General features: G+C 52.2%; 1 protein-coding gene across 7 annotated transcripts in view; it reads left to right on the top strand.

Moving 5' to 3' along the window:
* Positions 1 to 16,547, top strand: part of MYH14 (myosin heavy chain 14) — a 124,860-nt gene extending 108,313 nt beyond the window's left edge. For all 7 annotated transcript variants that reach the window (XM_080643665.1, XM_080643670.1, XM_080643667.1 and 4 more), the window contains 10 exons: positions 1,028 to 1,240; positions 3,313 to 3,525; positions 4,885 to 5,046; positions 7,140 to 7,268; positions 7,875 to 7,963; positions 8,049 to 8,172; positions 9,642 to 9,850; positions 13,545 to 13,653; positions 15,339 to 15,511; positions 15,809 to 16,547. In XM_080643665.1, the coding sequence (XP_080499791.1) occupies positions 1,028 to 1,240; positions 3,313 to 3,525; positions 4,885 to 5,046; positions 7,140 to 7,268; positions 7,875 to 7,963; positions 8,049 to 8,172; positions 9,642 to 9,850; positions 13,545 to 13,653; positions 15,339 to 15,511; positions 15,809 to 15,962 (1,575 nt within the window). In that variant the 3' untranslated portion in view covers positions 15,963 to 16,547. The remainder of the gene's footprint in view (positions 1 to 1,027; positions 1,241 to 3,312; positions 3,526 to 4,884; positions 5,047 to 7,139; positions 7,269 to 7,874; positions 7,964 to 8,048; positions 8,173 to 9,641; positions 9,851 to 13,544; positions 13,654 to 15,338; positions 15,512 to 15,808) is intronic.
* The last annotated feature ends 250 nt before the right edge of the window (positions 16,548 to 16,797 follow it).

Genomic DNA, 16,797 nt, shown 5'->3' with positions numbered 1-16,797 from the left:
GCTATGGTATAGAAATACAATCAATTTTTGTATATTTTGATATTGCTTCCTACAGTCTAGCTAAACTCCCTTATTAGTGCTGGTAGATTTTTTTTCTAGATCCCATTGGGTTTATTCCAGTTCCAAACACGTGTTATGTTTGAGTGCCTGGTGCTGTCTCATGGGTTATTAAAGCTCTGTTAATTTTTTTAAAATATTTTTTTATTGATTTCAGAGAGGAATGGAGAAGGAGAGAGATGGAAACATCAATGATGAAAAAGAATCATTAATTGGCTGCCTCCTGCAGGCCCCCTACCTGGCATGTGCCCACAACCCTGGCATGTGTCCTTGACTGGAATCAAACCGGGACCCTTCATTCCACAGGCTGATGCTCTATCCACTGAGCCAAACCGGCTAGGACTGTTAATTTTATTTATTTATTTTTTAAAAAAATATATATTTTATTGATTTTTTACAGAGAGGAAGGGAGAGGGAGAGAGTTGGAAACATCGATGAGAGAGAAAGATCAACCAGCTGCCTCCTGCACACCCCCCACTGGGGATGTGACCACAACCAAGGTACATGCCCTTGACCGGAAATGAACCTGGGACCCTTGAGTCCACAGGCTGACGCTCTATCCACTGAGCCAAACCGTTTAGGGCTGTTAATTTTTTTTATACTTTTTTTTTTTTTCACTCTATTTGGATCATTTCTATTGACCTGTTTCCAAGTGGACTAATTTTTCTGTGTCTAATCTACCCTCAGTTTCTTCCATGGACATTTTGAGTTTGGAAATTATAGTTTTTAGTTCTGTTTGGTTCTGTTTTACCATTTCTAATCCTTCCTGAAATAACCATCTCTTCATCCATTGTATCCGTCCTGTCCTAAAACGTACTTATCATGGCCCTTGTGTGATGATATCAAGGTCATCTGTGGATCTGTTTTCATGGACTGATTTTTCTCTTGACTGAGTCCCACCCTCTCCCTTGCTTTGCCTGTATTGTAAATGTTAATCTATTTCCCCACCCTGTCTCCTTCAACCCCCAAGCTCCTGGCAGAGGAGAAGGCAGCTGTGCTGCGGGCAGTGGAGGAGCGCGAGCGGGTGGAGGCCGAGGGCCGGGAGCGTGAGGCCCGGACCCTGTCGCTGACTCGGGCGCTGGAGGAGGAGCAGGAAGCGCGTGAGGAGCTAGAGCGGCAGAACCGGGCCCTACGGGCGGAGCTGGAGGCACTGCTGAGCAGCAAGGACGACGTGGGCAAGAGCGTGAGTGGGGGCCCTCTCCCCGAGACACCATGTGACAACTGCATGCACATGTGTGCTGTCACATGCAGAACATGAGGACACCCAGTCATCCATGTCACGTGTTCATACACACGCACAGAACAGGAGCAGAGCTGCTGACCAAACTCACGTGTTCACATACACATAGACCAGTGGTCGGCAAACCACGGCTCGTGAGCCACATGCGGCTCGCGAGCCACCGTTTGCCGTTCTGTTGACTAATGAGATTGCCGACCACTGTCATATACTACCCTTTACCTCTTTGCACACAATATGCCACAATTGCCTAATCCTCACAGCTTCCAACTACACGGTAACATTTAGTCTAGTCCAGTGGTCGGCAAACTCATTAGTCAATAGAACGGCAAACCGTGGCTCACGAGCCGCATGTGGCTCACGAGCCGTGGTTTGCTGACCACTGACATAGACCATGTGGAGACTAATCCGTCGAACACACATGTTCACACACAAAATGTGAAAGCTGCCCACAAAACATACCTGTTCGTGTGTGTGTCCATGGCATGTGAGGAGAATCTTCCATTAAGCACAGGTGTTCACGTGTACACATAGACCATGAAAATCACTCATCACACATGTGTGTGAATACTCTGAGACAGGAAACATGAAGAAATTTTACTACAACACACACAGGCTCTGAATCACTCCCTAGACATGAGTATGTGCGTGCGCGCACACACACACACACACACACAGTGTGAGGAGACCCCACCTTGTCACCCCGAAGCCCACACAGGCCTGCCTTCCCCATCAGGCCTCTGTCTTCCCCCGACTCATACATCCTTCCGGGGCCTGTGAGGGGCACCCCAGGCCTGTCCCCAGGCCCCTCACCCAGCCAGTGCCCCAGCCTTCTGAAAGGTCCACCCTGCACCTCATCCGCCCTTCGCCCAATAAATACATGGCTGTGAGGCACCAGCCATGCCAGGCCAGGGCAGAGCCACCTGGTGATGACAGAGGCCCTGACTGTGTGTTTGGTTGAGTCCCTGGGCTTTGGCATCGATACAATGGAGCTTTTAGCCCGGCCTGGAGAGAACCCCCCAAATGTGAAATGTACCCTTGGCCTACACCCCCAGTGACTGGAGCCAAAATCCAACTCATTCTCCAACGGCTAAAGCCTATCCTTGGGGGAAACTGTCAAGTTATGTGTAGTGAGTCGAAGGGCCTTTTCTGGGAAAGTGGGTATTGATGTGGCAAAGTGTGATTCCTTCATGTAAACTAAGTTGATTGGCAGGAGCCAAATAGGAGGGGACACCAGTGCCCCCTTCCGGCTAAAAGTAGACACGGTCACTGACACGTTTCCAGGGGGGTCATTGAGCAGTGGTCACACCAGACAGAGTCCCTGCCCTGTAGAACCACAGTGCAGTGTGGGAGGTGGGTGTTGCAAAAGGAAAGCACGTGTTAAATGACCATGTGATGAGGGGTGAGTTGGAGAGGGGCTCAGTGCCAGGAGTGTGGGTAACAGGGAGGCCCTGACAGGTCAAGGGACACTTCTCTGAGGAGGTGACAAAGAGAGATGGGCGGGGGTCTCTCTAAGAATCCATAAGCCCAGATCTGCTTCACAGTGTATTTGTTTGTTTTTTTAAATAATTTACGCTTCCTGGAAAGGTCTGGGAGCCCCCCCCCCCCCCGCAAGCTGAGATATCCTGGGGAGTCTGGAGTTAGGCACCTTCAACCCATTTCCACACAAGATTCCCGAGGATGAAGTCCCAGTGAAATGAACTCACAATCCAAAATCACAAAACCCGTGAGAAAATAATCCACCATGAGTACGAGTCAGCTGACCTAACAGACACTTGAATTGGACTCTCAAGAGCTTTCAGATAATAGAATGATCATACTTAGGTTCTTCCTAAAATGTTTTTGAATGGCTCAGAATGAGACATAGTAAGTCGGTATACAGGAGATGCTGGCGGAGTGAATGAATGAACGAACTAGGATGGGCACATGGGTTTGGGGGCCCCTCACTCTCCCAGGGTCCTGGCCTGCCCCCTCCCTAGTGACCCCGGTGCCCCGTGCTCACTCTCTCTCCCCACCAGGTACATGAGCTGGAGCGAGCCCGCCGGGTGGCGGAACAGGCGGCCAGCGACCTGCGAACGCAGGTGACCGAGCTGGAGGACGAGCTGACGGCCGCGGAGGATGCCAAGCTGCGCCTGGAAGTGACTGTGCAGGCTCTCAAGGCCCAGCATGAACGAGACCTGCAGGGCCGAGACGAGGCTGGCGAGGAGAGGCGGCGGCAGTTGGCCAAGCAGGTACCCGAGGGAGTGGCAGGGTGTCATCCAGCTGGCTGTGCCTCGGGGCTTACAGGCAGCGAGAGGCCGGAAGCCCCACCCTCCCCTTTACCCACCGGCCCTCTAGTTTCTACCCAAGTCCCATCTGCTAGCCCACCAGCCTCCTCTTCCCCAGCTCATTGCCCACCACAGCCCTAGCCTGCAGCACCCCCCGCCACGCACTCATCACATGCTCACTGACCAGCTTGTCCACACCCCCTTCACCCACAACCTCACTCCCTCGTTCACTTCCTCTTCCACCTGCTTCCTCCTGTGTCCCACCCGTTCACCCCGCACCATTCATCCATTGCTCTTCAGTCCTGTGGTCTGTGGCGGCGGGCTGTAGTGAGTTGAAGGGCCTTTTCTGGGAAAGAGGGTATTGATGTGACAAAGTGTGATTCCTTCATGTAAACTAAGTTGATTGGCAGGCGCCAAATAGGAGGGGAGACTAGTGCCCCCTTCCAAGGGCTAAAAGAGACTATGACCCAGGCTGGGGGGGGTCTCTGGGTATTTTTTTTTTTTTTTAAAGATGAAGGAGCTTGAGTTTTATTGTTTTATTTTTTACTTTTTTTTTTATTGATTGAACAGAGAGTAAGAGAGAGGGATAGAGAGTTAGAAACATCGATGAGAAACATCGATCAGCTGCCTCCTGCACACCTCCTACTGGGGATGTGCCCACAACCAAGGTACATGCCCTTGACTGGAATCGAACCTGGGACTTTTCAGTCTGCAGGCCGACGCTCTATCCACTGAGCCAAACCAGTTAGGGCTGGGTATTGTTTAAAAATATTTTTTTATCGATTTCAGAGGGGAAAGGAGAGGGAGAAAGAGATAGAAACATCAATGATGAGAGAGAATCACAGATCAGCTGCCTCCTGCACGCCCCACACTGGGGATCCAGCCCACAACCCCGGCGCGTGCCCTAACCGGGAATCGGACTGTGACCTCCAGGTTCATAGGGCCACGCTCAACCACTGAGCCTTGCGGACTGGGCTCTCTGGGTATTTTATATCTCCCCTGATCAGTCATGAGTGAAGGCCCAAGATTTGGCTCCCAGGGCACTGAGGAGCCACACGAGGGCCAGGGGCAGGGAAGGGGCAGGGTCAACTCTGAGTGTAGAGAGACCCTCTGGAGGCCTGCAGGAATGGGCCGGAGGGGGTTAATGGGAGCAGAGGGGAGGACTTGGGTGGGAGAGGCAGGGGCAGGAGGAACAGGGCTGCAGGCCTGGGCAGGAGCTAGGGGGTGGACGTCTATGCCACTGGCATGTAGAGGGAGCCTGGGCCTCCTGTGCCCTGAGCCCATCCCTCCCGCCCTCACCCCCACCCCCACCCCCACCCCCAGCTGCGGGATGCAGAGGTGGAGCGGGATGAGGAACGCAAGCAGCGCGCCCTGGCGGTGGCCGCGCGCAAGAAGCTGGAGGCGGAGCTGGAGGAGCTGAAGGCCCAGACCTCGGCCGCCGGGCAGGGCAAGGAGGAGGCGGTGAAGCAGCTGCGCCGGATGCAGGTGAGGGGCGGGGCCTAAACCGGTGAGGGCGGGGCTAAAGCCCGGGATGGATGGCCGCACCTCCGCTCCTGAGAGACCAGTTTGGACCCCTCCCTCACCCCACCAGCAGCACCCAGATTACCCACCGGCCTTATAAACATCCATGCCCCAAAGGCTCACTTGGTTCTTTTAATGTTTTTATTGCCTTTATTTAAAATGCTTAATTTTTAGGTCCAATTCACCCATTTTATTTAATTTTTGAAATGGAAATAACATTGCAAAAGTTATATTCGGTTGTTTAGGAAAAAGAAATTTTTTTTCTTTATAATGATGTATCAAGGTGGGTTCATCAGTTGTAACAATGTCCCGCTCTGGGGGGGATGTTGATGATGGGGAGGCGGTGCCTGGGGCAGGGGTCTATGGAAAACCTCTGTGCCTTCTGCCCAATATTGCCCTGAACCTAAAACTGCTCTAAAAAGCCGAGTCTATTTTATTTAAAAAAATTTTAATCCTTGCCCAAGGATATGTCTTTATTGATTTTTAGAGAGAGGGAGAGAGAGAAACATCAATGTGAGAAAGAAACATCAATCACTTGCCTCCTATATGCGCCCTGACTGGGGATCAAACCCGCAACCTAGGTATGTGTCCTGACCGGGATTCGAACCCACAACCTTTTGGTGCCCGGGACAACACTCCAACCAACTGAGCCACGTGGCCAGGGCACCAGGTCTCTTTTTTTCTTATGTATAGAACTGGGCTGTCCAGAGTGGGAACCAGCCCCGTGTGGCTATTGGGCATCTATGATGTGGTGGGTCCAAAATTATGATTACGTACTGGATTCTGAAGGCTTAGTACAAAAAAAAAGTAAAACATCTCCATAATGTTTATATTACTAGAATCGGAAATAGCCTTTTGGATGTATTAGGCTAAATTACCCTTCACACTCATTTCTCCTCCCCTGAAACTGCTTGCCTCCTCCTAATACGTTTCCACCAGGCAGCGTGGGGCAGAAAGATCCCTCCCGGAAGTAAAAATTGCCACCATGTGGTCCCCGAGAGAAAACCCCTACACTGAAAAGCTGTTATTATCAAGCAAATAATATTTTTTAAAAGCATGTTCATTGATATCACAGAGGAAGGGAGAGGGAGAGAGAGATAGAAACATCGATGATGAGAGAGAATCGTTGATCGGCTGCCTCCTGCATGCCCCCTGCATGCCCCCCACTGGGGACCGAGCCTGCAACTCGGGCATGTGCCCTTGACCGGAATCGAACCGTGACCCTTCAGTCCGCAGGCCGATGCTCTGTCCTCTGAGCCAAACCAGCTAGGGCCAAGCAAATAATATTAATAACAGTGACAATAGTCTTACTACCCTCAAGCTCACTGCTGCCCTCACTATGGTTACTAATAGCTATGCATTATTCTGTTGTAAAAATAGAGTGGGTTTGTTTAAAATATATTTTTTATTGATTTCAGAAAGGAAGGGAGAGAGATAGAAACATCAATGATGAGAGAGAATCATTGATTGGCTGCCTCCTGCATGTCCCCCACTTGGGGGGGAATCGAGCCCGCAACCCGGGCATGTGCCCCTGTCTGGAATCGAACCCGGGACCCTTCAGTCCGCAGGCCGACGCTCTATCCACTGAGCCAGACCGGGCAGGGCCTGAAGTGAGGGTTTTAATGGTGGCTTGTGTTTAGTTTTTCTTTTAAAAAATATATATTTTATTGATTTCCGAGAGAAGAAGGGAGAGGGAGAGAGGGATAGAAACATCAATGATGAAAGAGAATCGATTGGCTGCCTCCTGCATGCCTCCTACTGGGGATTGAGCCTCCACCCCGGGCATGTGCCCTGACTGGGAATTGAACCGTGACCTCCTGGTTCATAGTCAACCCAACACTGAGCCACGCCAGCCGGGCTGTGTTTAATTTTCCTTTGTTTTAAGCATCCTTGAGGAGAAAACCCTTATGCCAGCATCTTTACACACTCAAAGCCATATAACCAGGTAGCAAAGCAGCTAGAAGTGTAAGCCCCGAAACAGGAAGGCCTGGGTTCAAGTCCCGGCCCCGCCACTTACCACCCTGGCCAGTTACAAACCGCCCCTCTGTCCTGCGCAGGCCCAGATGAAGGAGCTGTGGCGGGAGGTGGAGGAGACACGCACCTCCCGGGAGGAGATCTTTGCCCAGAACCGGGAGAGCGACAAGCGCCTTAAAGGGCTGGAGGCGGAGGTGCTGCGGCTGCAGGAGGTGAAGCCCCGATGGACAGGGTCTGGGGTGGAAAGTGGGGATGAGGGTGGGCTAAGTTGGGAAGTGGCGGGTGGTACCAACTACACTGGGCCTGGGGGTATTGGGGAGCCCTGGGGAGCGTTCTGAGCATGAGGGTGGCCTGGTCTGGGGCCTTCGGGAGGATGAACAGGAGTGAGAGGGGCTGGAGGCAGGGAGGTGGGGAGAGAGGATGAGCCCTGAGGCCGGCTCTGGGGACACGGAGGAAGGAACCAGGCAGAGAGTGAAGGGGCAGGATGGGCATGGCTGTGGGTGTAAGGGAGAAGAGAGGTGGGGTCTGGCTCAATGACTGAGGGACCCTGGCGTGGGGCGGGGGGATCGGTTTGAAAGGAGACGCTTGAGCTCAGTGAGGAGGTGATGAGGGTGAGGAGCCTGGGGACAGACAGCAAGAGGTGGACAGCGGTCAGGGCCCCGGAGAATTCTGTGTGTGGATTGAAGCTCACACCGAAGCCCCCCATGTTCATGTGCAATGAAAAAAGGCCACAGGACTTGAGGCGTGAGAGGCAGCGAGGCTGGTGCCCAGGTGGCCCCCCCTCGCCCCCGCTGACCACCCCTCCCTGGTCCTCGCAGGAACTGGCCGCTTCCGACCGTGCCCGGCGGCAGGCCCAGCAGGAACGGGACGAGATGGCAGATGAGGTGGCCAACGGCAGCCTTAGCAAGTGAGTGGCCCACTGTAACACAGGGTGAGGGGCCCCCTCTGGCCGTCCTGCCCTCTCACCCGCCTGGTCGGTTGCGTTCTCCTAGGGCAGCCATTCTGGACGAGAAGCGGCAGCTGGAGGGGCGCCTGGGGCAAATGGAAGAGGAGCTGGAGGAGGAGCAGAGCAACGCGGAGCTGCTCGGTGACCGCTACCGCAAGCTGCTGCTGCAGGTGAGCTCGGCCAGCCCCCCAACCGGACCAGACCGGAACCTCAGGCTTCCTTTTCAACACACATACGAAAAGGAATGCTTGGGTTGGGTTTTGAAGGTTGAATAGGAGTTCTCAAGGAAGGGAGGTAGTGATGCCTGCATTCGCTTGTATTTCTGAGGCTTCCTGAGGGCTCAGCCCAGAGATGAACTACACTGTCACATTACAGGTGGCACGTGCGGCAATCGAAGTAACAGGGCCCAGCAGGGAGGTAGTGGGAAGTGGTCTCTGCAAGAGTCACAAGAAGAGAGAGAGAGAGAACAAGAGAACATGGATTTGTTGCTGTATTTATTTATGCATTCATTGGTTGCCCTGACTGGGAATCACCAGTGTCCATAAGAGGAAGGAAGGAAGGGAGAGAGGGAGGAAGGAAGGAAGGAAGGAAGGAAGGAAGGAAGGAAGGAAGGAAGGAAGGAAGGAACCAGTAATCCTGAATTTGACTTGGATGTGTTCACACTTGTGTGTATGAGTTATTTTATATAGATCCATCCTCTGTCCATCCAAAAGGCCTAGAAACAATAATCAACCTAGTAGCATTGAGCACCCCCACTATCTAAATTGTGGTCTAGCCCTAGCTGGTTTGGCTCATGGATAGAGTGTCAGCCATGCAGACAGAAGGGTCCCGGGTTCTATTCCGGTCAGGGCACATGCCCGGGTGGCAGCCTCGATCCCTGGTGTGGGGCATGCAGGAGGCAGCTGATCAATGATTCTCTTTCATCATTGATGTTTCTACCTCTCTCCCTCTCCCTTCCTCTCTCTCTAAAATCAATTAAAACATTTTTTTTTTAAGTAGCCACTTCCCTGTTTTTTAAAAAAAGCGCATTCATGGAGGCCCCTCAGACCTGCTGTATCACAGTCTCTGGAGGGTGAGACCATGCAGTCTGCATTTTTTTTTTTTTTCATAAGTTTCCCAGATGATCCTGTTGCAAAAAAAAAAAGGTGTGATAACTCTTGGAATAGGCTCATTCACAGTCAGAGGTAGAATTTATAGCATTTAAGCAAGTTTGTGATAGTCTTGTGGGCTTATTAAAATAGCAAAAACCTGTTCTGGTTTTGATTAGAGCATCGTCCTGATACGCCAAGATTGTGGGTTCGATCCCCGGTCAGGGCACATACCAGAAGCAACCAATGAATGCATAAATGAGTAGAACAAGAAATTGCTGTTTCTCTCTCTTCCTTTCCCTCTCTCTCTAAAATCAAGCAATATTTTTTTTTTCTAAAATAGCACAAATCTATCCAAAAGGTAATGCTGTTGGCTGATAGGTCGATCTGGAAAGACACACGTTTGCGTGTGTTGAGTATTTAGTGTGTATCGGCTTCGTGCTCTGCACTTGACAATCATCCACCCACCTAGTTGTGGGAGGTGCCTGGACTTATCCACCACCTTTCCTCTGAGACTCCGCCATGACATCCTGCCTCTCCCACCGCTCCAGGTGGAATCACTGACCACAGAGCTGTCCGCTGAGCGCAGCTTCTCAGCCAAGGCGGAGAGTGGGCGGCAGCAGCTGGAGCGGCAGATCCAGGAGCTCCGGGAACGCCTGGGCGAGGAGGACGCGGGGGCCCGGGCCCGCCAGAAGATGACCATCGCTGCCCTCGAGTCGAAGCTGGCCCAGGCCGAGGAGCAGCTGGAGCAGGAAAGCAGGTAGGTGGGAGAGGGGGACATGGCTGGGAGGCAACCCCCACATTCTGGTCAATGAGATGAAGGGGAATTGTATTATAAACATCTGGTTTGAAACATCTCAGAGGCATCATAATGCTAATGGTTGCTGACTTCCTGTATCATTTAAGATGCTTTGAGCTGCAAGAACCTGTACTTACTTCCACTACAAGTATGATTTCAACAGTAATGTAGCAGGTAGCTAGAGCTGTATAACAAATATCCTAAAACTTAGTGGCTTAAAACAATAACCATTTCCCCTGAAACCAAATAATTTTATTAACCAATGTCACCCCAATAAATCCAATTAAAAATTAGCATTTGCCACATGCATAATAAGATTGAACACGTTTTCATTTGCTTACTGGCATTTTGGATAGCCTCTTTTGTGAAATAAATGCCCGTTTAAGTCTCTTGCCCATTAAACAACGACAGCCACCACCATTTATTATTGCTCATGAGTCTTTGAACTGGCTGGTAGGGTCAGCTGTTCTGACCCACGAGGTCTCACTTATGCACCTTTGCTCACCTGAGGGTCAGCTAGATTGGTTTGCTGGTCTTGGCTGGCTCTCCTATGTCGAAGGTCTCACCTGGGACAACTAGGCTAACTTGTCTCTGCTCCTGGCTGGCCCAGGATTGCTCACATGGCAGAGTCAAGGTTCCAAGAGTGAGGGAAAGTGTTAAAGGCTTTGTGGGCCCTAGACTTGAAACTGGTACAATGTCACCTGTGCTCAGATTTAACAGGGTGGAGAAATGGACTCTACCTCTTTTTTTTTTTTTTAAATATATTTTTATTGATTTCAGAGAGGAAGGGAGAGAGAGAGAGATAGAAACATCAATGATGAGAGAGAATCATTGATTGGCTACCTCCTGCATGCCCCCCTACTGGGGATCGAGCTCCCAACCTGGGCATGTGCCCTTGACCAGAATCGAACCCAGGACCCCCCAGTCTGCAGGCCGACGCTCTATCCACTGAACCAAACCAGCTAGGGCTGGACTCTACTTCTTTTTTTTTTTTTTAAATATATATATTTTATTGATATTTTACAGAGAGGAAGGAAGAGGGATAGAGAGTTAGAAACATCGATGAGAGAGAAACATCCTACTGGGGATGTGCTGGCAACCGAGGTACATGCCCTTGATCGGAATCGAACCCGGGACCCTTGAGTCCGCAGGCGGACGCTCTATCCACTGAACCAAACCGGTCAGGGCTGGACTCTACTTCTTGATGGTTGCAGCTGCAAAGGCATATTGCAAAAGGCGGATACAGAAAGGGGTGACAGTTGAGGCCATTTCTATCATCAGTTTATCACAAAGGATGTCTTTTCCTCGAATGATAAGGAGCTGACCAGCTGAGTGATGACAGGGCTCTGGGCCAGCATCTGTGTAGTTCCCCTCATGGTCACAAAGTGGCTGCACTTGAACCAAACATCACACCCACACACCCATGTTCAAAGCCAGGAGACGGCAGCTGTGTGAGGCTGAGAGAGTTTCCATCTTCAGGGCTAGCTGGGAGGCCAGCGGGGAGGCTGGATGCTGGTCCAGGCAGAAGATGAGGCCTGAGCAGGGGCTGGTGCCGTGAGAATGGACAGGAGGAATGAAGAAGAGAAAAGTCGGGGGGAGAAGGAATGGAGCTGGGGGCTGATGGGCTATTGGAGGTGTAGGAGGAAGAGGACAATGTTTGGGGTTAAGGCCTGGTGACTGGGAAAGCATTGAAGGTTGGGGGAGGATATTGAACTCATTGGGGAACATGATGAGAGTGAGGGGTCTCAGGCACAGGCCAAAGGAACCCGCCCCAGAGGTTCATGAAGAAGAGATTCTGGTCCATGGAATTACCAAGGGCCCAGGGACTCATGGGAAATGTAGTTTGAGGTCTCTGGGAAGGCTTTCCAGAGGCTAATGGCCCCCTCCCCCATTATACAGATGAAGAAACTGAGGCTCAGAGGGTGTTAGTGATCTGCTAAAAGTCCCCCTGGGAGCAAGGAGTGGCCAGCTAACCAGCAGCTAAAGGAGTCTCTCCCCTGCACCCCGTTCCCTGGCTCAGTGTCCTCCTACTTCCCCCATCCCCGTGCCTGCCTCGCAGCACATCTGGGGCTCCTGGATCCGTTACAAGGGGCCTCATTGCATGGACTTCACCCTGCGTACGCAGGAGAGGACGGATGAGCAAGGATGGGGAAATTTGAAACAGGATGAAAAGGATTTGAGAGGGGAGAGGAGGTGAGCTTGGCTCTGGGTGTCTGGCCTGCAGATCTAGGTGGACCACAGGGAATGGGAAAGAGGAGCAGGTGTGGGAGAAAGTGCTGAGCCCAGCGGGAAATGTGAGGGGTGTGGGGATCTGGGGGCTGCTGAGGCCCGAGGCTGAAGCAGGCTGGTGCTCAGGGGATGGATTGAGCAATACTGTTGATGACTGAACCCTGGGGCAGGTGAGTTTGTCTAGGGAAAGTGTGTGCGTGACGATGACAAAGAAGAGAGCTGCATGCTTCCGGAGTGTTCCACTGACAGACAGTCAGAGAAGAACATTGAGAAAGAAAAGACAGAGGGGGGAAGAAAATTCCCAGCCCAGGAGGGAAGGTCAGGTGGGTGGGGTGAGGCCTGAGCTGGGGGTTAAGGCTCTGAGGACAGAGAGGAGGGGTCAGGACAGCATGCAGGGGACAGTGGGCCAGGGTTTGGGTACTGACAAGCTGGGGGCTTGGGGGAATGGGGCAAAGGAGACACAAGGAGTCAGGACAGTGCCCATGGTTTGACCTGGGGACTGGTGGTCAGTGGGTCAGCTCCTGAGTGGAGGATTAGGGGACACACAGTTGAGTAGGATATAGAAAAGTGATGGAGACACTTTAAAGAACATCAGGCACCCAGCTGCCTTGGATCAGTGGTTGAGCATTGACCTATGAACCAGGAAGTCAGAGTTCGACTTCTGATTAGGGCACATGCCCCAGTTTGGGGCTCGATCCCCAGTAGGGGGCGTGCAGGAGGCAGCCGATCAATGATTCTCTCTCATCATTGATGTTTTTGTCTCTCTCTCCCTCTCCTTTCCTCTCTGAAATTAATTTTTTAAATATATTAAAAATCCTATATAATAAAAGCCTAATATGCTAAATGTTCGGTCATCTGGTCGTCCGGTTATCCGGTCAACCAATCAAAGCGTAATATGCTAATGATATGCTAAGGCCACTCAACTGCTCGCTATGACGTGCACTGACCACCAGGGGGCAGACGCTCTGACCGGTAGGTTAGCTTGCTGCTGGGGTCCAGCTGATGGGGACTGAGCAAGACGGGCCGGACATGCCCTGGAGCCCTCCCTCAGTCCCTCCCCGAACCTCCCGCATTCCTCCCCGGCACTGATCGTGCACCAGTGGGGTCCCTTGGCCTGGCCTGTGCCCTCTCACAATCTGGGACCCCGCAGGGGATGCCAGAGAGCCGGTTTCGGCCTGATCCCGCAGGCCAGGCCGAATTCGTGCACCAGGCCTCTAGGAAATAAAGAAAGAACACCAGGCATCTTAGTAGAAGCCAAGGATGTGGAGAGCCTGGGTGCTAATGTCTGAGTGAACTGTGGGCGTCGGTGGCGGTGGAAAAGCAGGAGGAGGCCAGTTTGAGAACAGGACAGCAGCCATTGGATGAGGCCAGGGGACAGAACCCAGGGTACGCCTCTTCTGACTCTCCCCTTCACGCCTCTCTCCAGGGAGCGCATCCTCTCCGGCAAACTGGTGCGCAGAGCTGAGAAGCGGCTTAAAGAGGTGGTGCTGCAGGTGGAGGAGGAACGGAGGGTGGCCGACCAGCTCAGGGACCAGGTGAGCGGCTGACCTCACTCGGGAGCAGTGGGGGTGGGGACCACTGACAGAGAAATAGCACACGCTACCTCTGGAGGCAGCAAGTTCCTGTCACATGAGGCAACGTGCGGGTGCTGCTGGCCTGGAACTAGCAGATACCATCCGGGGCGTGGTGCCATCACACAGAGCTGGAGTCAGTGACTTTGTGATCCATAAATTTTGAACCTAGGAAAGCTGAGCTTCCTGGGAGCTGAGACAGCCAAGGAGAGGCTAGGCCAGGGCTAAAATAACACATACTGTTTACTGAGTGCTTCCGATGAGCTGGGCACTCTGCTAAACACATACTAGGTGGTCCATTTATTTCTTATCAGGACACTGTGGTGGTATACTGTTATTTTTCCCTTGTGTTCAGATAAGAAAATGAAGGCACAGAAAGGTGAGTGAGGGTTCAAACCCCAGCACAGTGGCTGCAGAGCCTATGCTCTTAATTATTGAGCAGTTACTGAGTCCCAAGCTCTGTGCTACCTGTTTGTTCTTTTTAAGTTCTTTTTTTAAAAGATGTTTTTATTGGTTTTAGAGAGAGGAAGGGAGAGAGATAGAGAGCTAGAAATATTGATGAGAGAGAATCATCGATCGGCTGCCTCCTGCACACCCTCCACTGGGGATCCAGCTCGCAACCCAGGCATTTGCCCTGACTGGTAATCGAACCAGTGACCAAGAGGTTCATGAGCCGATGCTCAACCACTGAGCCACTTGCTTTATTTTTTATGTATTTTTTATTGTTGATAGTATTACAGATATTTCCTGTTTTCCCTTTTTCCCCTCTTCCCAGTCCCTACCCTCCCCCCCCTCCCCCAGGTCTTCACTACCACTACTTAAATACCACTTTTTAAAAAAATACATGCATGCATTCTCTTACTAGTCTGATTTCCCAGGCGAGGAAACAAACTTTTAAAGGGGATATAATTTGCATCAAAGTCACAGTCAGTAAAGACAGAGCCTGGTCAGATTCCAGGTGTGTCAGACTCTATACAGCAGTCGCCAACCAGTGGTGGACCACTGGTGGTCCGTGAGGTCCTAAAGGTTGACAACTACTGGTTTAAGAGAAACCTTTGGCACAGTGGTCACCAACTGGTGGTTCGCACACCACTGGAGGTCCATGAGGTCTGAAAGGTTGGCGACCGCTCTATATAGTATCACTGTGCCCTTAAAAGCTCAGCTGTATTCTCCATTCATTCCACAAACAATTATTTAGTACCCACTATATGCTGGGCACTGTGCTAGGCATTGGACATATGGCTGTGAATGAGACAGAGAAGGTCCCTGCCCTCACAGAACTCACATTTTCAGAATAGAAAAAGAAAGACACAAGAAACCAATAAACAAGCAAAGATAATTACAGATTGTGACAAAGGCTATGAAGGAAAAAGAATGAAGAGCAAGGGAGACACAGAGGACTGGGGAATCCTCTCTTAGGAGGTGACATTTGAATTGGTACCTGAAGCTTGAGGAAGAGCCAGGCAGAGGGAACACCAGGTGAAAAGGCCTTGGGGTATGGAAATAAACTCGGTGAATTTGGAGCAAAAAGATTACCAGTGTGGCTACAGAGAAGAATTGGTTGGTGGGGCAGATTGAGTGATAAGAATGAGGGGTGAGGACAAGGACGACACCCAGAGACATGACCTGGCCTCCTTGCTCCCACCAAGCTGGAGAAGGGGAACCTTCGAGTGAAGCAGCTGAAGCGGCAGCTGGAGGAGGCTGAGGAAGAGGCATCCAGGGCTCAGGCAGGTCGTCGAAGGCTGCAGCGTGAGCTGGAGGATGTCACAGAGTCTGCTGAGTCCATGAACCGCGAGGTGACCACGTTGAGGAACCGGCTCCGGTATGGCCACCCTGCACATACACACCTTTACTCCATAAACACCTGTCCCCCATTTCTCGGTCCTCCCATCACTCTGTCCCCATCATTCTCAGTCCCTCTGTCCTCATCTCTCTCTGTCCCTCTGTTCCCCCATTTCTCTCTGCACCTACCCTTGCCCTCTGCCCATCTCTTTCCATTCCTCCCCATCTCATCTCTCCCCTCTTATTTTATTATGTCTCTCTCCATATCTTCCTTTCTCTCACTTTTCCTCTACTTTCTTCATTTAACCTGTCTGCCGGTCTCTCCTTTTGCCCACAGACGCGGGCCCCTCACCTTCACCACCCGCACAGTGCGCCAGGTGTTCCGACTGGAGGAGGGTGTGGCATCAGACGAGGAGGCCGAGGAGGCAGAGCCAGGTTCTGGACCGCAGCCCCAGGAGTCTGATGGGCCCCAGGAAGTGCAGCCCCAGTGACCCCTCCCTGTTCCTAGCCATCAGCCCCTCCCTCCCTGGCCCTGGAGGGTGCAGGTCCCATGAACTCACCCTGTGGCTTCTTGCACTTTGGAAATGGTGCCACCTGCTGGCACCACCCACTTATCAACCCCACCCCAGAGGGCCCCCTGAGACCTCCATAAACGCAGAACACTGAAGAGCCCAGGTGGAGAGCAGGAGGCAAGGACTGGGGCTCTCTCGCTGGAGTGGAAATTCGGGTGTAGTTTGCACGCTGTGGACCCATACAGCTCCCATACTTACTTCAGATGTTAATGGTCTTTATTAGGAAGGGAGCATGCCCCCCCTGCCCTCCTCAGCCAGGGCTGGCCATGGCCTCCTCTTCCCCCACCCCGCCCGCCCCGGTCCCACCCCCTGTCTCCCAGCCTTTGATTCCTGCAGAGGAGCAGGATAAGGGGGCCTGTCTCATCCCACTCTTTCCATGCTCTGCCCTCCCTTCTGTTGCTATTGTGTGATCACAGTCTGGTTAGAGTCCCTGTGGGGGCTGGAGGGGTCTCCCTGACTTTCCAGCCTCCAGCTCTGGCAGAAATAAACTCCAGCCCCAACTGGACCCCACCGCGGTGGTGTGTGTTCCTGCAGGGGGGTCTCTGGTGGGTCCAGATGGGCACTGGCTTCTTCCACCTGCTGGGGCTGCAGGTGGGGCAGTCTGCTGATTCTGATCACAGCTGGCCAGTGTTGGGGGACCTCCTGGTACAGGACACTGCCCCACACCCCAGCCTCCCTTCAAAGCATTGCGTCCACTATACAGATGCGGAGGCTGAGGCCCAAGAGCTGCAATGTCCCTCACTCTAAACCAGGA

This window comes from Plecotus auritus (assembly GCF_963455305.1).
Source record: "Plecotus auritus genome assembly, chromosome: 10".
Lineage (NCBI taxonomy): Eukaryota > Metazoa > Chordata > Mammalia > Chiroptera > Vespertilionidae > Plecotus > Plecotus auritus.
Note: the sequence above shows the minus strand (reverse complement) of the source record. Positions and strands in the feature narration are given on the sequence as shown.